The sequence below is a fragment of the Pempheris klunzingeri genome, chromosome 12, assembly GCF_042242105.1.
Source record: "Pempheris klunzingeri isolate RE-2024b chromosome 12, fPemKlu1.hap1, whole genome shotgun sequence".
Lineage (NCBI taxonomy): Eukaryota > Metazoa > Chordata > Actinopteri > Acropomatiformes > Pempheridae > Pempheris > Pempheris klunzingeri.
Window position 1 is genome coordinate 8,000,565 of NC_092023.1, and position 23,757 is coordinate 8,024,321.

At 43.0% G+C, this 23,757-nt stretch overlaps 1 protein-coding gene across 2 annotated transcripts in view; it reads left to right on the plus strand.

The window, feature by feature from the left end:
• Positions 1-23,757, plus strand: part of ctbp2a (C-terminal binding protein 2a) — a 65,114-nt gene that overhangs the window by 40,263 nt on the left and 1,094 nt on the right. For both annotated transcript variants that reach the window (XM_070840590.1, XM_070840589.1), the window contains 8 exons: positions 14,039-14,193; positions 18,380-18,524; positions 19,308-19,514; positions 20,823-21,037; positions 22,436-22,566; positions 22,779-22,906; positions 22,992-23,115; positions 23,423-23,500. In XM_070840590.1, the coding sequence (XP_070696691.1) occupies positions 14,039-14,193; positions 18,380-18,524; positions 19,308-19,514; positions 20,823-21,037; positions 22,436-22,566; positions 22,779-22,906; positions 22,992-23,115; positions 23,423-23,489 (1,172 nt within the window). In that variant the 3' untranslated portion in view covers positions 23,490-23,500. The remainder of the gene's footprint in view (positions 1-14,038; positions 14,194-18,379; positions 18,525-19,307; positions 19,515-20,822; positions 21,038-22,435; positions 22,567-22,778; positions 22,907-22,991; positions 23,116-23,422; positions 23,501-23,757) is intronic.

The window sequence follows — 23,757 nt, forward strand, 5'->3', positions numbered from 1 at the left end:
TGGATGAGTCAATACCTCACTCTCACTGTGTGTGTGTGTGTGTGTGTGTGTGTGTGTGTGTGTGTGTGTGTGTGTGTGTGTGTGTGTGTGTGCGCGCGCATATTTGTTCATTGTTTCATTTTTCATAGATGCCTGTTCGCACTTTTTGTCTAAGCCTGCAGCATACATGAGGGGTGTAATAAGCAACGCCTCCCGCCATTCACCCCCCATCGTTTCTCTCTCTCACACACACACGCGCACATGCACACACACACACACACACACGCGCCCTCTTGCGCGCTCACATCGTCTCTCTCCATCTCTTTCTCTCTCTAACCAGGCCAGTTGGCTCAAGTCACTGAGAAAAAAAAAGGTGGAGTAGGAGAGTGATGGTGTTGGGGAGGTGGAGCGACGCACAGACGGGGTATGAATGGGAGAGCAAGAATTTATGTCCTGAGATCGCCTCCCTGAAATAAAAAAAAAAAAAAAAAACAACAACCTACATCTGTTGTCCACCTGCAGCTGTGCCATCTCTCTGTCTCTCTCGTTTTCTTTTCACTGCCCCTCTTTTCCACTCCCCCTTCTCCCCACGATCTGTTTCAGTAGCACCCCATGTAGACCACAGTAGGCAGATGTGATGGTGAATTTTAGAGGTCAGATTATTCCATAGGCTCCTCTCCCTCCAGTGCTCTCTTTTCATGAATGAGGCTTTTTTTTACTCCAGCCCTGATTTCTGGGCTCTGGTCACATGTTGTAACCATGGTTGTAACCGCAGCACTGAAATGCATATAATACTTTTTTTATTTTCCTTTATTTGGTCAAAACATTAAAACTCTCCGTTAGTGTTCGCTTACTGTCACTTTTCTTATAGTTTAAAAGTGTAAATGAGTAGATCACAACTTATTCACAACTTCATTTTGTTCATTCAGTCAATAGATGGCCGCAACTAACAATAATCGTTGCTGATTAATCTTTGTATTAGCTTTTCAATCCATCATGTAGGCTATAAATTCAGTCAGAACAGTGAAAATGACAATCACAACATCCCAGAATCCAGCAGATCTCCAGATTGCTTGTTTTGTGTGACCAACAGCCCAAAGATATTCAATTTACAACGATATGAAACAGAGAAAAGCAAAATCAAAATTGTTGTCAACTCATGGCTGTTCTATGTGCCTAACATTTCAGCAGTAATTTATTACACTGAGTTATTTGTCCATTCATGTTTACTATAGCTTAAACAATACTGGATGCTTGAGGCTGATACTGATTGATATTTGAGAGCTAAAAAAACATACATTAAAGATGCACTCAGTTGCCAGTTTAGGCACACCTAGCAAAAACCAATGCAGTGTAGCTAAAACTAAAGCAGTCTAAAGCAGCAGTCCTGCAATTAATTTGATGAATCCTCCCTTCATGAAGGTTATGATATTAGCTTTTTGTTGGAACAGTTTTAGAGAGGTGTAAATTCAACTGGACAGTCATTCTGGTGTAGGCGTACTTTGTGGTGCTGTGTTAGCACGCAGTACTGTGTTATATAGAGAGGTGCTTCTGTCATTTAGCCCAGTGTCATTGATAGAAATATGATTAAAAACACGTAAAAGTGAACCACACATGCAACTCACATACAATTGTCATCATATGCATATAAAAAAATAGAATATGTTATGAAATGTGTATATAAATAACAGTTAACAGTCACTGCACAAGTTATTGCATCTAAACTCTAGAAATGACCAATGTTTGAATATTCATAGCCTATGGATTTCTCAAAGACAGAAGAAGTAGATGTCACAGCAGTGGAGGTAAATGTAATATATATTTATATATTAATGTTTTTAAGCTTAAATTAAGAAAGGGCTCTAATCTACCTGAAGATCCAGCCTATAAAACACGTATGCACAGTAATATCTTTATACTTATTGTTTCTGCCACACATATATCCATCATAAGCCTTTAACAAGTGATAATACTAATTTTGTCAGTTGGTTGATTAATCATTTGGTCTATAAAATCTGAAATCTGAATGTCTCAGTCCAAGCACAAAGGTTTTCAGTTTACTATGATGCAAGACAAGGAAGAGAAGCAAATCTATACATTTGACAAGCTTGAACAATTAATCAATTAGTTAAATAGAATAGTTGCAGATTGTTTTTTGTTGTTGATCCACTGAATGCATGCTCCCTCTGCAAGCGCAGTGTTGTGTCTGCGTACGTTGACCTGGAAGCCCTCGCTGACATCTTAATCGTCATTATCAAAATCCTTTTTAAGACACCTGTCAGAGTCAAATTGGCTCAGTGCTGGGCTCCCCCCCCTCCACTACTACTACTAGTAAACATGCTAATCTGTCACTCCTGTGCTTGGGTTTAAATCCCAGGATCAATTAGAGACCTGGAAGCATTTTCTTAAGAGTGACCAACAGTTCACATGTAGGAATGGACTGTGCTAGTGTCACCACACTAGAGACCCTTAATCACTCTGATTCCCCAGAGAGCTCAGTAGCAGGTGTGTGTGTGAGACTTATAGATATTTGTATATGTTGGAACTAATTTTGCAACTGCGGGATTTTCTATGAAAAGCTGTACAATAAGATTGCAGGGAGCGTTTTGCATGTCACTTCTCTAGCGTGAGGGCACTTCTCAGCATCTACCTTCATCATCGCTCGTGTCTCTGGGTTTGCATGTTCGCCTTCGTCCTTTGTGGCGAGGCTTAGCAACATTATTGTGCTGAAGCCAAAGAGATGAGGCCTTTAATGGCTTGTTGAAACCAATCATCTTGAGCCAGGACTGAGCAGGATAAAAATTGCAGACTGAGATCGTGAAAGAGAGTTTTTGAGCAAGAGGGAGTGAGACTGAGAAAAAAGGGGGGGGAGAGAGAGAGAGAAAGGGGCTGGCACTCTTAAAGGACCGTGAGGGCCAGATCACAAATAATAAAACAGAAAGCCAGGGAGGGAGGGAAGGAGGGAAGGAGGGAGGGGAGCGGGGGGAAAAAAAGAGCGAAGGAAAATATGTTGAGTGAAGGGGAAGGTCGGATAGAATGGAACAGGGAGTCGTACGTGTGCCAGGAGCGCTGCACCTCTCGCTGCGAGTGCTGCTCTTCAAGGATTTTTTTTCTCTCCCTCTCTTTCGTCTCTTTTATTTACCTCCCGCTTTTTTTCTCTCCTTCATAGCTGTGGCACCAGCTTGTTTTCTCTGTCTTTTTTTCGTCCCTTCCATTCTTCTCTGCGCACCCCTTCCTCTCTCTTTCTCTCCCTCTCCCTCCCTCTCCCTCTTTCTCTCTGTGTGTCTCTCTGTCTTTCTGTGACTCGCAACAAAAGGCTGACGGAGTGAGCCTGACGTCTGAATGAATAGCCCAAACCTGCCGTGAAGGGAGAGAAGAGTGTGACGGAGCAGGGAAGAGGAGTCTGAGGAGGAAAAGATACAAGTGATCTGGCTGAAGAGGAGGAGAGAGGAGAGCGCACAGAAGTGCTGATTGCTGGCTGAAGACGAGTAGAGATCCAAATTTTTTTTCCCCCCCTTTTTGCAGATTAAAGGAGTTGAAGGCACCGCTGTAACCGCACTGGGCGCAAGGGGGGGGGTTGACGTTCGTAGTTTTCGCTCTCCCATCCTCCCCCTTGCCCACTGCCCTCCTGTGCCACCATCCATTTTTTTTCCCACCCCCTGAAGAGTACCAGCCGTCTGAAAAAGAGAAATGGAGGTTCCGGGGGTGAGGTGACGAAGGAGGACAAATTTGGAAACCAGCAGTGGGAAAGCAAGAGAAGACAGTGAAGGAAGACCGAGACTGGAAGGGGGGCTGGAGGAGGAGGCAGAGAGGAGAGGATAACCCCAGGGCATACTGTGTGAGAATCCCCCCAACCCCACTTTTTCCCAATATCCCTCTCCACTACATTTCCTCTGCCATGTGCATCTCCTGATTTGAAGAATGTGGAGACAGCATTTCCCAGGCAAGGAGCATGTTTTCACATTGTCTTGTGCAAATGTGTGTGTGTTTGTGTGTGTGTGTGTGTGTATGTGTGTGTGTGTGTGTGAGTGAGTGTGTGTACTCATCAAGGATAATAATAAAAAGCTGTGTTCTATGTGTGTCATGGCGAGAGGTTGTGGGGGAGGGAGTTGGATTTGGCTTTAAGGCTAATGAGCCTCTTATGTTTTTGCAATGAAGTGTGTCATGAAAACAGTGTGTGTGTGCGCGTGTGTGTGCGTGTGTGTGTGTGTGTGTGTGTGCGTGCGTGCATGTGTGCGCACATGAGGGCGAGCACCCGTGTGAGTGTGTTGGGACTAGCTTGGTTTGCAACCACAGAGAACTCAGCAGCAAGAGGAGGGTGAGATTAGATGGGCTGTCATTTGAAGGGTCAAAGGTCGCCGAAGCGGCTCTGTGTGAGAGTGTTAATGGTCGCTCCTGTGCTTGATTGCTGTCTTTCACATGGGTGTGTGTTCAGGCACGTCCTGTACATAGAAAGATGTAATTGGGGCTCATTATTTTTTGAAAATCTGTGGATTTATTAGTGCTCACTTTGATGCTTGAAAACAAGTAAAAACAGTATGAGAAGAGAAGTAATTACCTGGTGAAAACTCCATAAGAACGTAGAATTTGGATCACAAAACATTAGTTAGATCAAAGTGGGACCCTTTTCTCAGAACTGTCTACGTTACAGAAATACCTTGTATACTGTAACCAACAATCAGTGTTGTGTTTTCTCACAGCAGCAAACAACCTTTAAAAATCCTGCCGAAAAACCAGTCTGTCGTACTTCATATATTTTCCTGTGAAAATTGACGCGTTTCTTACTTCTTGATTTTGCATCCCCGGTTTGTAACCCAAGGTGGCCGCCCCTGTAGAAGCTCAGATCCGCTGTCTGCCTCTCCTGCCAGTTTTGTGTGTGTTTGCGTGTACACATGTTCCAGACCTGCACGCACGCGCTCGTGTTTGTATATGTGTGTGTGCATGTGAAGTAAAACTGTGCTGTTCATCAGCACTGACAGCTGCTTTTGTCTCAGGACCCCAATCGCTTTCAGGCCTTGCTAGCGAAGCACAAAAGACAACATTTAAAGAGGAGATGGTGATGGATGGACGCTCCTCTCTCACTTTGTGCCGTCGTACCACCGGCACCACCTGCGATATACACATGTCGGTGTATATTTTCCGCTTTCTTCCTCTTCTCTGCCTTACACCTTTTACATGTAATTTCGGCCTGCTTTTCTCTCTCACCCCTTTATCTCTTCCCTCCCTCACCCCTCTTGGCTGGGCGTTTGGGTGGTGATAAGTTGGGAGGAGGGCAGCGGGAGGGGAGGACAAACAGGGTCTTTGTGTGTCCACATAGTGGAACAAGAGACAGGCAGGGGTGGTGGCGGTGTAGCCGGGTGCTGATAGGGTCCGGTGGGGGCCTGGAGGAGGCAAGTCTGCCAAAAAAAAGATTACACCTCCCCTCTTGTTTCTACAGATGCCAGGGGATCGTAAACACACTCAAGAAAGTAGACACTCCCAAGAACACAGGCGCTGGATTCTTGTTAATATGTATGCAGAGTTACGGAGCGTAACATTGCTGTTTTATATTGTAAGTAGTGTGCAGGTGGACGTCCACAACCAGCGCTAAGAGAAAATAAGCAGGGTAGTACGGAGCATTGGCACTCAGAGCTGTGAATGCCCTTGAACATTTTACTTACCAAAATCTGTGAAATCCCTGATAATCACCGATCATTAATGGTTATCATCTGTGGGTGTGTGTGAAACTAGTGCAGCCAAACTCTGTGTTTCGGTGTCTGTGTGTGTGTGTCACAGCAAGCGCATTTGTGTTTCTGATGTCTCCCTGGGAAATGACGCAGAGAAACACCAGCCGAGCCATTTTAGCTCGGACGCTGCTCTTCAATCCTCAAAGCTCCATGCTTGGGTTGCCAGGTTGGGTGGCCTGTGGCACGTTGCCTTTTGGGGGTAAGATTTGATGTAATGAAGCTTTTCCTTTCTCACTGCAGCACTTGCACAAAGAAAGCCCGCTGGGTTATCGGCTCGGTCCACCCCTCCCCTTCACTTTCGGACTATCCCATCGTTGAGGCCCCCAGCTTGGGAGTTGCTAGGTAACCAGAACCAGCTGTTGGTCCTAAGCCCGTTGAGCCCGTTTTGGCTCTGCATCAACTGCAGAGTAGTTCTCTCGGAAAGCTCGCTGTGAACTCAGCGACCGCCACTGCGGCCCTGACATCATCGTGCCATGGAAAATCTTCCTCACTTCCCTTTGTTTTTGCACTTTTATTGTTCCACTGATGCAGGGGATCATGTGCGGGAGCGTCCACGGCATCTATCACACCAGTTTGGGTAGTTTAGGATCATTTTGTTACCTTTCTAACACCAGGGGGAAAGAGGTGGGAAATGGTCAGGAAGAGAGTGAAAACAATGAGCTGATGGCGAAATCACCTGTGTAATTTAAAGTCAGCTGAAAATGACATCAGGATATAAAAGGGGGGGGAAAAAAATGTGTCACTGAGATACTGACGTGTCTCAGAGGGATGTTAACAGAGATCTGAGATGGAAGAGTACACAGGGCAATTATTCAAGAAGTCACAATAGCTCAGGTAAGTTAATGCGACTCTTCGGTCCCAAAGTGGACTATTTGCCTTTCATGGTGTGTGTAACAGCCTCACAAACACGCCTCAAGTGAATCCGAGGGGAGCGCTTTAGCTTACAAATGAAATCGTCTTTGTAAACCAACCGAAGCGTGTTGGGAGATCCATGAAACCACAAAACAAAAGCATCTGATCCGTCAGAAAATAGAGCTCGAGATTTAAAAGACAACTGATGTAGTGTGATTTTATTCCAATTTAGAAATTGGTTTCCAAACCCAAGAGGAGAAACTCAGGTCTGAGCAAAGGTTAAATCTCTTTCGCTGATTGTTTGCGCTCTATTTAGGAAATGATCTTTCCCCTTCTGAAAACTCTGACTCCAGCAGCGAAGCTCTTCAAGCTGCTTTTCCAAGATCGCCCCTTCCAAACGAGAGAATTAGACACCAGATCGTATTCACTAAGGGGAGACGTATTTGTATGAGTCCTGCTATTTTTTTCCCCCTAACATTTCAAAAGATGACTTCTTTTTCTACTGTCAGAATCCAAAAAGGCTTTTTATTTTCAAGCATCTGTAATCCATTTGTGGTTGAAAGTACGCTCCTGCCAGCTCTGCCAAAAGTTTTCATACTTCCTGCAGAATCATCCAGTTTGTGATTAGCGTTGGCTAAAGGATGATATCAACCTTAGTCTATTCAAGCTTCCCTTGAGGAGCGGAGCGACACATGACCTCCACTGGATAATACTATCTGCTGTCACACTGAACACGGTTTAGATTTAGTTAGTCAAGCTGTTGGCTTTGTTTCTTTATTACTTGCTGGCTTACACACAATGCTGGCTGCTGTGCTCTGATAAATACTTTGGGTACAATAACAGGAAATTGAAACAAGCAATTTGCATTTTATCTGAAAGACTACCAGCCAAAATATCCCACCGCCTAATGTAAACCATCTTTAGTCATGTTGTTTCTGCTGCTCACAGAAGTTTACGTAACAGCAACTAGGCACTTAAAAACGGGTCCGCGGTGCATTTTTTTTTTTTTTACTTGCTGAATAGTGAGTCTGGTGTTCTGTCTGGTGTTGGGTGGGACTCTGTGTTTGGACAGGGAGAGTTCTGGCTTTGCTTTCGTTTCCTAGAGTCCAGGTTCTGGGTCTGGCTGCAGGGCGGGGCGGCTGGCAAGCTGCTGCAAACTCCCCAGGCTGGTGCCGACCCAAGCAGGGAGGGAGAAAGAGGGACGGAGAGAGGGAGTTAAATGAAGTAAAAGGAAAGAACCAGATGCAATCAGCTTTTTTTTTTATACCCTGTGGTAGCTAGACCTCTGAGCCATGAGTACTACCATGAAACCAGCTGCTGTGATCAGCGGTGGTGATTGGAGCCACCCTAGCGTGACACAGTGTACATTATTAGAATAAGACTCACATATTCTCTCCCTTTTTGGCTCCTTTGCCAGTTGAGAAATCCATAACTTGTGAATGCAAAGAAGGCCCTTCAGTATAATGGATTGTTTCCTTGTGATAAGGGAATAATCTTCTGATCTCTATATAACAAGTTGGATTATCTCAATAACTCTCTCATTACATAAATTGTCTTTTTGTTATCATTAGATAAAAATGCATTTGATTCCTTTAAAGTTCCCATATTATGCAAGATGCACCTTTTGATGTCTTTTCAACATAACTATGTGTCCCCATCGTCCACAAAGACCGTCAGACTCTGAGAAAAGACCATCCTCTCTTTTTCTCTCCGTCTTTCAGTAAATGTGAGTGAAAACACACTGTTTAGATTTGGCTCCTCTTATGATGTCATAAGGGGATGTATCACATCTGTCATGTGACCTCCTCCACCCCCTGCAGCAGCCACGTCTGTTATGAGAAACGTGTGTTTTTTTTAACATAAGACCAAGTAAATCTATTCTTGGCTTTACCTCCAAACATAAGTATGAACTTGAATGAGCAGAATATGGGACCTTTAAGTGAGGCATTTAAAGTTGTAAGGTAACCGTCATGTTGCTGCTTACATTTAACATCAACAGATTACTTTTATTACAGCCGTCTGCAGCTGGAAGCCAATTCTAAATATCTGTAATATTCCACAGGGGCCAATAACGTCCTTGTAAATAAGACATACGGTATGGCAGCTTTTATAGTATGATAGCCAGAAGTGATAATGTGTGTCTGTGGTACAGATAGTGAGCTTAATGTCTTAACAAATAAAAGTTACTGACTAGTTATCATAGTTATTTAGTTTAATAATCATTAGTGTTTAGTGACTTTCAGTGATATTGTACAGAGAACGTTCTGCCATCACCATTAATTATTCCAAGTGATTTGTAATTTAAACACAACACACTGAGTCACCGCTTTTGTTTGACACACTTATGACACAAATAAATACATCAATTATATACTGGGCATACATACGATTCACAGATTGTATGTACCTATAATACAACCTAGATGTGGTGTGCAATTACACAAATCAAAAATACACCTCGACCAACTTGAGTGAACGATGTGGGTGGTTTCAAAAATAAGTAATGCAACACAAAATGAAATATTTTTGGAGTCCTGCAGTAGAGTTAAGTGTAAGAGATGAGCACCACATACTGTTACTACATGGCAGGTCTGAAAGTATGCAAAGAAAAAGCCCCAGATCTTATAAAATTTCTTATCAGATCCGAGTACAGTGGAGTGAATTCTCTTACATTTAAGGCAAGACTATATCCTCTCAAGTGTGTATTGAGGGGCAGCTTCCTTAAAAGTTGCAGTTAAAAGAGAGTCAAAAAATGGAAAATTATGTTTAATTGCAGTTAAATGTGCATTTGAAAGTATTCTAAATATGTCTCCTGAGAACTTTTCTGAGCTTTCGGGTCAATGAGGCATTAGCACGCTTACATTTATCTTTTTTTTGGAAAATTTCACTGTAGAAATGTTTGCTTTGTGGACTTTGAAACTGAATCATGGACTTACGAGCACACTGCTGTAGAGGGTCAACCCATACGTCGTCTACTCAGCCCTATTTTCCTAAATAACATTTCCCCCCCTGACACCGCTAGTGCCGTCAAAGCTTGTCACAGACGATTTTGATTGGTTTAAGAACTTCAGAATGACGGTGGCTTCTGCTCGACCTGCGCCAGCTGGAGAGAATACAGTGTAGTGTACTTCTGACAGTGTGAGACTGGAGACTGGAGCCCCGGAAGTCATTAACTTTGATGTGACAGACAGTCCCTGGAGGGATTGTGACAAGAGGCAATTTCAGAGCCTCAGTCAACAACACCTTTCCAACAGAGTGTGTGTTTATGTTTTTACGAGCGCACGTTATGATCGCATGAGCCGCTGTGATTTTATTCATTGTCTGGACCTTCACAAGTCTACAGAAGACAGTCGCTCATGTATGATAAACATACTGTCATTTTCAGCATTCTTTGGCGGAGTGACTGAGAGAGAGATTCAGTTCTTTTTGTCCAAAACCAATGAGCTGCTTCGTATCACTGGCCAGGTATCTGAGTCATTAAGACCATCATTAACAGCCTTGTTGGGCATTAATTATCCACGGATTCATCATGTGTTAAACACGGTGCCACGTTCTGCCTTATTAGGCTGGAGAAAGGGTATTAGCCACCAGGAAATAATTAATCAACAGAATTTTGACCGACTTCCCACGAGTGACTTTGCTGTCTCCACCAGCTGCTTCTCGTCCGTGTGTGTATACGCTAAAAGCAAGTGATTGTGTGTTGGCTGTTTGTCTCTCCTTTTCCTCTCAGTGTGTGCTGAGTGTTTTCATGTGCGCACACGAGGCTGCGTGTGTTTGAGCCGCAGCGCGTTGTGCGGTGACTCGTAGATGATCGAGTATTTTCTTCGTGATAATGAGCTCCGTGGGAGTGTGATGAGGAGGCACGGGGAGAGCTGTGGAGCCACAGGTGTGTTTGGCAAGCAGCCCCTTCCCTTCTCCCCCCCCCCCCTCCCCAACACACACTAACTGCAGACGTACACACACACACACACACACACACAGACACACACACACAATAGGTCCCTCTGGTCAGAATAATGCATGCTTTCAGCTTATACTCAGAAAAATGGAACAGAGAGATCGAGGTCACTCCTTCCACATTATTTCTTTTAACCTTCTGAATTTATCCACCTTTTTTTCTTTTCCCATCATTCTTCTCCTTTGATATGCTATTTAGGCTTTCATGAAGTGCTGCTTTTGTTAGGAGCACTGCACAATAATAATATTGTTAATGGTTGTAATGTGATGAAATATAATAAAAAAAATAATCTCTTCATCTCCGCAGTATTTCATGAAATGCGGTTGTAAAGTGGCTCACAAAACAGTTATAAAACCCTCACCTCATAAAATCAACACAAAGCACCGAAGATGAAAAACATAAAACTTAGAAGCAAAGGAATAATTTAAAGACATGAACCGGAGAAGAAGGTCAGTAATAACTAACAGAACATCAAGATAAGATTACATGGATAAAAACCATTCTTCTGGTTGTTTGAAGGAGACTTTTCCATAATTTTAGAGCCGTGATGGCCCAGACCAGATCGTTTGATGTCATTGATCTGACGCCATGTGTGGATTAAAAGGGCACCCCAGCAATTAAGTAAAGTAAAGTTGGGGAACTCATAAGAGACGGATTAAAAATTCATCAAAATTGAAATCACTCAAAGTGTCTTGAGTGAGTCAAGCTACATTTCCCATAATGCAGTTCAGTCACTTCTGTCGTTAGACCTGCCCTGCTTCTTAAATGCCCTCATCTTTTAAACTCCACACATCCAGTTTGTATCGCAGGCCCGTTAAGTCTCGAGCCCAGGCTGAGATAACCCTGATGACATCACCGTGACATCATCAGGGTTATGTTTTCAAACCCTCAGACAGGCACAGGAGACGGTACACGTCTGAAAGTGCTCCTCGTGATGAGCCAACTGAATCACTGGTGTCTTCATCCGCACTAATACATTTTGGTTTTAAGACGCACAACTTTTGCTACATTTTGGCCTAGCGTTCACACTACCACCCCCAAAACAGAGACTTCAGAAAACGCTGCTGACTCCATTTTACTGTTAAAAAACTCTGGGCAGATGGATACAGAGGCTTTTGAAACGATAACTCAGCTTTTCCGCTGCCTTCACCACCTTTATGTTCTTTATATGCTTATTCTTTCAGTAACATTTCCACCTTGTCGTCAGTCCAAGTAAAGAAATCTGCTCTCACCTTTTCACTATTGCTGTTCTTCCTCCATAGTGTTTTCTAAGCAACTGCAGAGTAGATATTCTGCTTCTGCCTGTTAGTATGGATGGAGATTATACTGCTAAAGCGCTTGTGTGAAAACACAGCAGTTTTGGCATAGTCAGATGTCAGGTTGAAGAGATGCATACATCTCACCTCTGCACACCTCAATCTCAATTTCTCACCCCTGAGTCGTCTGAATGAAGAGCGTCAGAGCAAATGCCACCAGTTTTTAGATGCATTAACACTGAAAACAGAAAACAATTCATGGTTGTCAAAGCTGTGACACTAATGACACTAATATTAAGCTCTTTTCATAATGAATTCCATTTCCATTTGTTCCTGATTGGTCTAGTGCAGGTATAATGTCATTACTTATGTTGTGTGTGTGTGTGTGTATATATGCAGATCTGTGTGTGTGTTTGCGTATGTGTAAAGGCATCAAACTGTGCATAAATAGACATTAAGTATTCAGGGCTAAATAAGTAACAATCAGAGTTTAATTTGTGAAGAACAACATTATTGCTATTTTTCAAAAGAGTTTAGTTCTCAAAATCTCAGCTAATCTGCTTCATCAGGACTGCGTTACTTTGGTCAAGCCTGGAAAGATAATTTTACACGAGTTGCTGTTGTGATCAGTTAGTGTTATCGTGTCTTAAATGGTTAGTTTGGATCAAACTGGATCAATATTTGTGTAAGACAAAATAACACAAAGTAACCAATCGAAGCAGCAGTAGACCAGCTGCTCCTGTGTTTTGGGAGGTAAAATTACTGTTTTTGTCAATGGAGTCTGGTGGGTTAGAATAGCACAATGTAACGACTGTTTGTGGTCCAACAGAAAGGATCTTACAGGTGTATCTCTGTAAAGTTGACAGACACTTAGAACAACAATCTGAGCCTGTCGGTGGCAAAAACTAGCACTTTTATTGGACGTACTTTAACGGGCCCAGTTGGCCCAAAGGATTACATTGCAGCCATTAAAATGTGTTCGCCGCCGGTTCTGCCGTTGGAGCCGATCTAATGGACCAGTTCCAATTTTTTTTGTAGGTAGCAGTCACTTCAAAGCTATAATATGTAAAAATGTGGCCCTGCTTTAAAAATACCGGTGTTGCACTTTCACTGTGCTGAATAGAAAATGAGCCTACGATGCAGAATTGCAGCACAGCTACATTTACATGCAACTCGTGTTTCTTTGTATGTGTTTGTGTGTGTATACACATCTGATCTGTTTAATGTACATATGTTGGCACGTTGTAGTTTGTGTAGGTCACAAACACAGTCCATGCTTCCCAAAACTGGAGTAGTTAGAGAGACAGACATAGAGCGAGCATGCTTGGATGTCCTCTCCAGCAGCGCAGATGTCACTAAATAAAATATTTCATAATCCTGCCCAAATCCTCTAATCACCATGACAACAGGCAGCAGGGAGCCAGAGATCGGTGGTGTGTGGATCCCCCCCCTCCCTCCTTTTTCTTTTCCCTCTTTTTCTCTCCTTCTTTTTACTGGAATTTGGGTCCACGCTGTCAGATTTTTTCCACAACATTACACTATTTTCTTATTAGCTAAAGAATACATCACATTGATTTTAGAAAAAGTAAGGGGTTTTTGACACACTCCGGCAGAGTCAGCCGAATCGGAGTCTTTGAAATTGTCTACTAAGATACTCAGAATCCATCAATAATGGCACATTTCTAGTTTCCAGCAGTGTTTGTCACTTTTCACCCTGGAGGTGAGTCAAATCACAACTCGACAACAAAGCAAAAATAGAAACCCAAAAAATTGACTTTGAGAGGAGAGGTGAACACCTACTGATTTTCCTCAGCATCAGAACAATATTGTAAACTATCGACATGGTGTAGACACACGCCTGTGGCCTGCCGTGTTCTGGATGGTGATAGGATAATGGAGGTGATGACCTCATGGGGTGAAAGGACCTGTTGCCTGGTAACAGTGTGGACAACAGCGAGCGAGGCGGGTATTCATATCGCCAGCGTTGTGTGTCTGTGAATCAGTATGTGTTGCCAGGTAAGGGAGATGATGATAGTGGTTTAAAGTAGGGAACTGCACATACGTGTGTGTGTGTGTGTGTGTGTGTGTGTGTGTGTGTGTGCTGGTGATTTAGCCTCTCACACAGGCAAAACACACAGTCCCATTCTGTGTCAATACTTCCTGCTGCTGGGTGCATTTCCTACATTTTACTGCCTCTTCTGCAGCTCACTTGTGTGTGCCAGACATAAATAATTAACTCCCTCTCTTCTCCCTCCGACTCTCTGCAGGTATTCGGCCCCAGATTATGAATGGGCCTATGCACCCACGCCCCCTGGTGGCGTTGCTGGATGGGCGCGACTGCACTGTGGAGATGCCCATCCTCAAAGATCTGGCCACCGTGGCTTTCTGTGACGCCCAGTCCACACAGGAGATACACGAAAAGGTGCAAAAATAACTTTCCAATAACTTTTTGTCTGTCATTTGTAGAAAAGGTAGTTGCAATTCTCACTGGTGGGAAATAACAGGATTTCATTACCCCCATTTTATTTTATATCTTTATCAGTTAAACCTGCAGCAGCTATCTTTGTCCAAAATCTTGAGTGTTCACCATGAAGGCTTCTTATTTATAAGCTCGTTTTAGCCACCTTTGTTTATGTATGTAATTAACTTTGATTAGTTCCTGTTGTTGTAGTTTTACGTTTCATTTTTCGTTGCTTCAGGCTATCTGGAGCTTAGAGACATTAAGTCTAGAGTGGATATGCTTTGGATCTGCCTCTACTGAGCCAAGAAAAAAAGTAAAACGAAGGAAATTAAGAAATAAAACGATGATGTGTCCAGGGGGTGGAAGAGTAAAAGCAACTTCACATATTGGAAACACGATATGATTCAAATATATTGTCTAACACTGTTGTAAGTTCTGTCTTGATATTGTAGTTTTGATCATTCTAATTATTTAGCATGGATTCATTCTTGACCTCACATATCTGTGATAAATTATTCTTCACTTTAGGTGCATTTACAAGCTTGTTTCCGGAGCTATTTGACTACAAATGGAACTTTAGTCAATGATTATTATTTAAATGCCTTTTTTTTTTAAAGTACACAGGGTAAACAATTAAAGGAAAGGTAAAAAATGATTTTGAATTATATGCACAGCTTCTTAATGTTTCTCCCTCCTTCAATTCCTCTTCCATATAGTTTATATGCAGCTTAAGCAAATTATTAGACAGTAAATGTGTTTAAACAGGAAGTGAGTCCTTGTTTGTACGTTAAAAAAAACGCATAAAAAAATGTTTACAGAAAGTGTCCGACCACCTCATGTAGACCTCTGTAGCAACACCATTAGACCGTGCTGCTTGCTGTAAGACTAATAGCTGTAGTTGTATCTTCAGGAACTCATAAGCAGAAACGGGCTCACACACACACACACACACACACACACACATTGTGACACTGACATAGTTTGAACATTGAATGTGATTCTTGAATAGTTTGCCTTCAGTTGACTGCAGAAGAATCGTCTCCTCCTCTGTAATGTTTTAATGATATTTTAGCCCACTGGCTTGTTCCAGTTCAACTACAATGGTTTCATCACTGACTCTAATCCCACTGGGTGCTGAAGTGCTGCTTTGTTAAATAAGGAGGAGGAGGCTGGTAATAGAAATGCAGTATAATTGTTCCAAGCCAGAGTGGGTGAAACGTTTGTCTTATTTTACTGCCTATACACTAGAGTCAGTCACTAGCAATTTTACAATCCAAGCTGGAGGGTTTTTTGTCTTTAGACTCAAAGGGAGAATTGGAAGACTTCCAGTTCATGTTATATCATTTCTGATGCAGCCTTGTATTAAACTCTCAAACACTTAAGTGTTTTCAAATTTACAATTAAAAAGTAGTCAGTTTTACATTCATGCCAACCTAATCATATGAATTTAGAGGTGAGACCTTGTTTTTTGGTCTTTTTCTTCATATAAGTCCTGTCTTTATCTTGTCTTTTGCCCCTACGTCACATGCATTTTATGGCACACACACATACAAACACACTAAAACACGAGCAGTCTCTGTCCATTAAGATGCTCTCGTAGTCACACATTACACATACTGAGTACCCATCTGGGAGAATAGATTTTGGCAGCGTTCCCACAATGATAACTGCGCAGCAGAGGGTACAGATGGGGCACTCTACACACACACACACACACACACACACACACACACACACACACACACGCCAACAACCTCACTGCAAGTTTCCGTAGCGAAGTACTATTCACACACAAGTAAATACTCAAACTCACACACCAAGCAAGCAAGCAAAAGCGCACTGCTGTGTTTTGCATGCGCTGCCTGGAAGTGAGCAGATGCAGTGATTAGGGGATCTGTCACTTAAGGGATCACGGTTTAAACTCTGATACGTGTGCCCTCAAAGAGCATTGGCAAGCCAGTATTGACCTGCAGAAATTACACAGCCCCTGTTGAGCACACTTTTAGAAAGCACTCACGGTCTATTAACTAATACAGCACTTTTCTTGCAAAGACACACAAGGATTTGGATTTTAATTGCAGAAATAAAAAAAAGTGGTTTGTTTTTCAAGTGTCTTAGACGAGACTGTATCAGTAACCACTGTTGTGGAAGTTAATGAAGTGGTTCTGTTTTAGTGCCAAGTAAAAGCTAAAAGTAAATTGCACTAAAAATCTAAACTCACACAGTTGAGAATGTAATTGAGAAAATTACACATCTCGCTCTTGCAGAAAACACGACATCAATCAGGGCAAAAGCAATTTCTAGAGAACTGGAGCATGTCAGCACATTGTGATACAAGAATGGCAGTGTTTTTTATTTTCATGTCATTTTAGGCATTTATTTGATAGTTGACAGTGATCGACAGGAAATGTTTAGTGAGACAGGGGATGATGATGGTATTAACAAAGGTCTAATTATGTAGCAAGCCTGAGGGTGATCATTCATTAGGTCGTGTGTGCACATGCCTGCAGTTGTGTGTGTATCTGCCTGTCTGTTCGCAGCTAATCTCGAATAATACTGAACCGATCAGCCTAATATTTTGGCCTTGTTGTGGCTCAAATGCTGACATCCGTGGAAAATTTGGTCTTCTTTGGTCCGGAGCACTTAAGTTACCCACAATAAAACATGAATAAATCATTGTGTCTGTTATCTTGATTAAAGTGAGTTAACAAATGTAAAAATATGTTCCCCCATCACGTAGTGTTTCCTGTAGCGGTGCCCTGTGTGTGTCAGAGATCACCCAGCAGGGATCTTTTCTAGTTTTCCTTATGTGTCCCTCCAATCCAGCCTCCCCAAATTGGCCCTTAACAACTAACAACTTAAGAACCCCTGATGTAGATGAGTATATTCATTTCTCATTACACTTTCAGCTCACAGGAAGGAGGCAGTGAATTAAAGCTCTAACAGGAGTGTGATAAACATCGTGGTTAGGTTAGATGAGAAGACTAATACTGAGGCCAGAGCCAGCAGTTGATAGTAGTTTAGCAGAAAGACTGAAAGCAGGGGTGGATCACTAATGTGGCTCATTCCACAGCTAAAAGATGCTCCTACAAGCCCCTGAAAAGCTCACTATTATATAGTTATTGTTATGTCCATGCTATGTAAGTCCCTCTTATACCAAGAGTGTTTCATTAACGCTTTGTAAGTATGCCATTAGTTACACTAGTGTAAAATAAGTATATTAGTATGCTCCCATTGTAAGGCCTTTATGTGCTTTGCAATATTCATGATCCCTTGCTGTGGGTAATAGCTGTGTACAAAACAATGTGAAGGTGCACATGCACTGTGCCATGCCAGCTGAAACAGCAGGGGAGTTGTTTTTTTTTTTTTTTTTAAACTAATAAACACAAAATAAAACCCACTTGCTCACTTTTTCCACTTGGTGTAAATGAGCTTTCAGCTTGTATTCCTGACGCTTAATCGTCCACTGTGATTCCGTGTCAATTTCTAGCATCGTCTCCGGCCAAGCCTGCCGCTGGCCTGCTCCACTCAAGTAATGAGATTAATGCATGAGGAGAGCTTTAACCTTGAATTTAGCATCCAGCTCCCACTACAGCTAGCTCCAATGAAAAGGTTGCATGGAAATTCATGGCTATGCTAATCTGCTGGATTAGGTTAATTCAGTTAGCAGGTTGTGAATTTAAACCTGTTATTTAGCAGCCATGGCTTGCAGCAGCTACTTATGCCTTCTGGGCTTCTCAGGGTCTGTCAGTCTACTTTACGGCCCTGCCTACTCCAACCTTGTTTGCATAGAGTCTGAGTGAATGCATTGTGAGAAAAAATAGCTTTGGCAAGCATTCATTCTAAACACACATACAACCATAGTGTAGAGCACACGGAAACAATTAATTTGCATTTAGTTTAGGAATTGTGGACATAAACTTAGGTCCAGGAATGTGTGAGGTAGTGAAATCACTCCTATTTTATATTCATATTAACATGAGTATAAATGAAGGGAGGATACTGATTAAGGACAATAATGATATTGTGATCATAATGGATGCACATTTCAGTGTTCCTCCATCTCAACGAAGCAAAGGATTATTGAGGAAACACCAGCGTAACAAGGCTAAACTGACGAAGCCTCGTCCTCTCTAATGTCCCTCAGGTGCTGAACGAGGCAGTCGGTGCAATGATGTACCACACCATCACCCTGACCAGAGAGGACTTAGAGAAGTTCAAGGCGCTGCGTATAATCATCCGCATCGGCAGCGGCTACGACAACATCGACATCAAGGCTGCCGGGGAGCTCGGTGAGACTCGGGGACAAAAGAGGAGGAGGGCAAATACAAACAGGGAGGGTGTTCAGCATCAGTCAGCAGGCTCAGTACGCTGAGAATAATGAACATGGAGGGGTCGCGTCTGCCCATATGGCACATTCATTCAGTACTGCATGAGAAGAAATAAAGCACAAATCAACAAAAACAGAAGTTATGCATTATGGATAAGGAGAGGACATCTTTGAATGGGCGCCAAACCAAACTCTGCCGGCTATATTAACTTAACATAAACAGCATATATAACAGGCGTTGTTCCATACTGTAAACAGAATATGTAATGGAGCTGATTGCATATGCAGAGCAGATGCTCCAACTGATATGAAACTCTCCCTCAGATTCCCATTTGGCCCCTTCAGCATATGTTTGGTATGAGCAGGATTTAGTGTGATATCCTAATTATTGTCGTTTGTGGTAAAAACGCTTTAGTGTGCTGACGTGGATGTTTTTTTGAGAAATGTTCTTTTCATTGACACAATTAGAAGCTTTAATTATCCTCTTATCCTTCACAGTCAAGTTTTATACGCAGTGCACTTTTTTTTCGTTGAAGGTCGTAAAGAAACGAGATTTCCAGCTAATTATTCTGTGACATAAAAAAAACTACAGATGAATCTCTCTCAAACAGCTACAGTAATTACAAGCAACTGTCATAACTATTAAATCTGTGAAGCAATTATGTTATTAGTCATTTGAAGTGTCCGTGTCATCTTTTGAGCCTCATTGTTTCTTCATTTTTCTCTCCCATTATATCTTTCCCAGGCATTGCGGTGTGTAATATCCCCTCAGCGGCTGTAGAAGAAACAGCAGACTCAACACTTTGTCACATCCTCAACCTGTACCGACGGAACACCTGGCTGTACCAGGCTCTCCGGGAGGGCACGCGGGTCCAGAGCGTGGAGCAGATCCGGGAGGTGGCGTCAGGGGCAGCCAGGATCCGAGGAGAGACGCTTGGCCTCATCGGATTTGGTGAGCTGCCTCTTTGGGGCGGTACTAGACGCGGCGATGCCACGTTATTAGAAACGTCAAAAGTCAAAACAGTGGTACTCGAGAGTGTATCGAGTTCATATAACATATGTGGGAGTGTTTGTGCTTTAGGCAGAACTTCAGAATGAATGTCCAAACTTGACTTGCTGATTGTTTTGTTTATACTCAAAGGAGAGTGGGCAATCATCCATAAGCAGGGTTTTTTTTGTTCATTAACTATATCACTACTACTATAGCCAGCAGGATCTGTCTCAAGCACTAGAAAAAGGGACAGCTTCTTTTACACATATTAAAATGTATCTTTTCACATCTCAGGATGAAATGCAGCTTCATTTTTGCAAGGCCGCTCTCTGACACCACTTATCACCGAAAGCTACGATCATTTGTTTAACAAAGAATTTAGTTAGGTACTCATTAGGGCTGCAAAAAAAACAGTATTTACATTATTGACTCATAGTTTTCATAGTTAGGTTTGCTAGACGTCAAAAATAGCGAACAAGACGAAGAGTCTGCAGCCTCGCTAGAGGCTCTGTGAGGCTGGACTCAGGCATGCTTGGAGCTAAATGCCAATGCCAGCGTGCTAACAAGCTCACAATGGCCATGGTAACATTGCAGGTGTTAAAACCAAGTTAGTGCAGAGTTTTAGCACGCTAACACAGGCTATTTAGCATCAAACACAGAGCACAGCTGTGGATGACAAAATAGATCACTATTTTTTTTGGTTATAAACCAAAATGTTTGATGCATTAAATGTTTGATCTGAAGGTTAAGGGCTCACCAAAGGGATTACTATTCATCCAAAGGGAGACATCGCTCTCTATACCAAATTTCATGGAAATCCATCCAATAGTTGTCAAAATATTTCACCCAAAACAACAAACGTCAACCTGAAGATGGCGCTATAGGAGAAGTTAGGGAATGGCCAAACGATGTCTCACAGGAAGAGTGAAAACTTTCACCTGTTGGTGGCGTCAGATGAAAAGTCAGTGGATCAACTATCCATCCAAAATCAGTAGATTTCATCCTCTGGGGACCATGAATGTCTTGAAATAGCGAATGTTTGGCATTATTGCTCATTAAACAACTAACCAATCATGATCACGGTTTAATCAATGTGATTCATTTTCTGTCAGACAACAACAAATAAAAGTGAATCCTTTCAGCGCTAGTACTCGTACGTGCAGTCATGTAAGCGATGGCTGCAGAGTCCGAGTAGAGGGTATTAGAACTAAGCTACGAGGGTCTGAACTGTCTCTTAGCGCTTTCTTTCCACCTCATGCCCCCCGTCAGGTCGCTCAGGCCAGGCGGTGGCGATGCGGGCCAAGGCGTTTGGCTTCAACGTGATCTTCTACGACCCCTACCTCCAGGACGGCTTGGAGCGCTCGCTCGGCGTCCAGCGAGTCTACACGCTCCAGGACCTGCTGTACCAGAGCGACTGCGTCTCCCTGCACTGCAACCTGAACGAACACAACCACCACCTCATCAACGACTTCACCATCAAACAGGTAGAGGCCGGCTTTTATAGCTCAGGAATCTCAGGAAACTAATTCTGTATCTCTCTAATATGAAGCTCAGGTGATAAAGGAAACTGATTTTACAATCTCACATCAAACACAGGAAAAAACTGGTGAGAAATCTGATAAACATTGATTAGCAGAAGCTGTTTTTCCATCATTACCCTCCAAGGCAGGCTGCACACTGGCCTCATCCGGCTAATGATTCCCAGAGGTTGGTAGCACAGCTTTAACCCGGCGGACTGGCACCTGACTTGGCTGGCCGCTGGCATTCCTCGGCTCCCAGCACTGCTCGGTTGGCTTTCAATAATGGGCTTCGTAAAACAACCTTTTAATGAGTAATAGGATACTGAGAATAAGCACATGCAAAGAATTCAATCCAGAACAAGAGGCATGTACATTCGGTGTACTGGGAGCAGGTGCAATCAACGTGTGTTCTTGTGCGTGTTTGAGCATACAGACTTCCAGGTTGAAAAAATAATATATAAAATAATATTTTTGTTTTAGTAAAAAAGATTGACCCAAACAGAATGTAGGGATTTAACATTTTCATATCATAAACCAGTAAACACTGGCTTTTCTCAGCACTTAGGTGATGTGAATGTATACATTTTCACTGCATTGTAATCAAACAAACCCTGTTGTCAAAGTCTGTGATATGTTTGTGCACAACCACACCTATTTTGTAAGTTGCCAACAAAGTAGTCGGTGACGAGCCGTGGAATGCTACCGACCAGCCAAGTCAGAGTTGCCAGCTGAGTGGGCAGCCTGGCCTGGCATGCAACTTGAGCAGACTTGGCGAATCAGCAGCTAAGCTAACCACAGCACGCACTTTGACCCCAAAATTTAATGGTTCACGCTTTGGGCACCAAAGCTTTTTGTCTCCAAATGGGAGGCGAGGTCCCGTAATGTGGCTGTCTGAACAGATTTTTCCCCCTAACATGATAAACACAAAGAAATACTTTTGAGTGAACCTCTGAGTTGTCTCCTGATCACTGCTGCCACCTGGAGGACTTAAGTTGAACTGCAAATTGTGTTAAATTCAGCGTTTAGTGGCTATTTGAAAGTCGGCAGCTGCTGAAATTGACAGCTGAATGTTTTCACCAATTATGTTAAAAGACAGTCAAGTTAAATACAATATTTGTTCATCTGCGTCACCATTTACTTTCTTAATACCCCGATGAGCTTCTGTGAAGATGAAGGGATTAGTGTCGTTTAAATGCACCCTTTCTTTGAAAAGCCTTTCGTTGTCTTGTCACTCTTCATTTGAAAAGTCCTCCTACTCAGCCCTGAGCCAATAACAGCACCTCTGGGTGTTGAATGCTGAAAGTGTCACTACTGAGAGAATAAAAAAACGTATGCTCTGCTGCTGTGTTTGTGTGCGTTTAGATGCGTCAGGGTGCTTTCCTGGTCAATTCGGCGCGGGGAGGTCTGGTGGACGAGAAAGCTTTGGCTCAGGCCCTGAAAGAAGGAAGGATACGTGGAGCTGCTTTGGACGTCCACGAGTCTGAGCCTTTCAGGTGTTTACGATCACACTGTTTGCTGTTTTAACACGGGTTGGCTTTAATGTCCGTGACAAGACTCCCAAAACCTACAAGAGGACGATAATAACCGTTGATACACCATAACAAGTAGACGGTTAAATCTCAGCGTTATCACGAAAATCTGTTCATTTGTGTCTATGCTCTTCCTCGTGCGTCACTTTTTCTTTTTTCCTTTTCCTGTCAAATAGTTTTTCCCAAGGTCCTCTGAAAGACGCCCCCAACTTGATCTGCACACCCCACACCGCCTGGTACAGCGAGCAGGCGTCACTGGAGATGAGAGAGGCCGCCGCCACAGAAATACGCAGAGCCATCACCGGTATGGAGACGCAACCTTGATTGCACGCATCCAAGCATTTCAGTTTCGTCAGCTCACCGCCGTTTCCCTCTTGCCCCCGACACAGGCCGCATTCCCGACAGCCTCCGAAACTGCGTCAACAAAGACTTCTTCATTACCACGGCACCCTGGGGAATGATGGAGCAGCAGCCGCCTCAAGTTCACCCTGAGATCAATGGTGCCGCGTACAGGTAGGAGGTGGATTTATGTGAACACGGCAGGCTGCGCTCCTCGCACAGAGACCACCTGTGTCACCTCAACACCTGCAGTAGATGAGGCTTAACACGTGGGGGGGGAGGGGGAGTCTAGATGTTCATACTGTATGTTTTGTCACACTTCTGACTTTCTTTTCCTGAATATTTGGCTGGGTCCTAGTTTTTGTGGCGTATTTATACGTAGAAGTTGGCCCAAAATGAATTTCTCCCTTGTTACATTCAGGCTCTTCGTTTCTCAGTCTCTATATTGTCTCAACCAGAATGAACTGCTTCTCTCACACAGCCGAGTGAACCAAACCATGGTACAGGCCATAGCAACGGGGGGAATGCAGGACAAATTATATACCTAATTCTCAACCAGGTAAATGAATACTACCACCGCTGGCCCACAGGCCAAAGGCCGATGAACAACATCATGAATAAAAACAAATCTTATTGAAATCTGTAGCCTTTTTTCTGCTTCACACTCTTGACTCACATGTCCCGTAACTGTACCCACTCAACCCAGCATCTCATCAATTCCCTAACCCACCCCCCCCCCACCCTGAAACAGAAACACAGCGTACAGGATCACTCCCATGTAGGCCATTTTTAAAGAAGTGTTCATACGTTTACAGC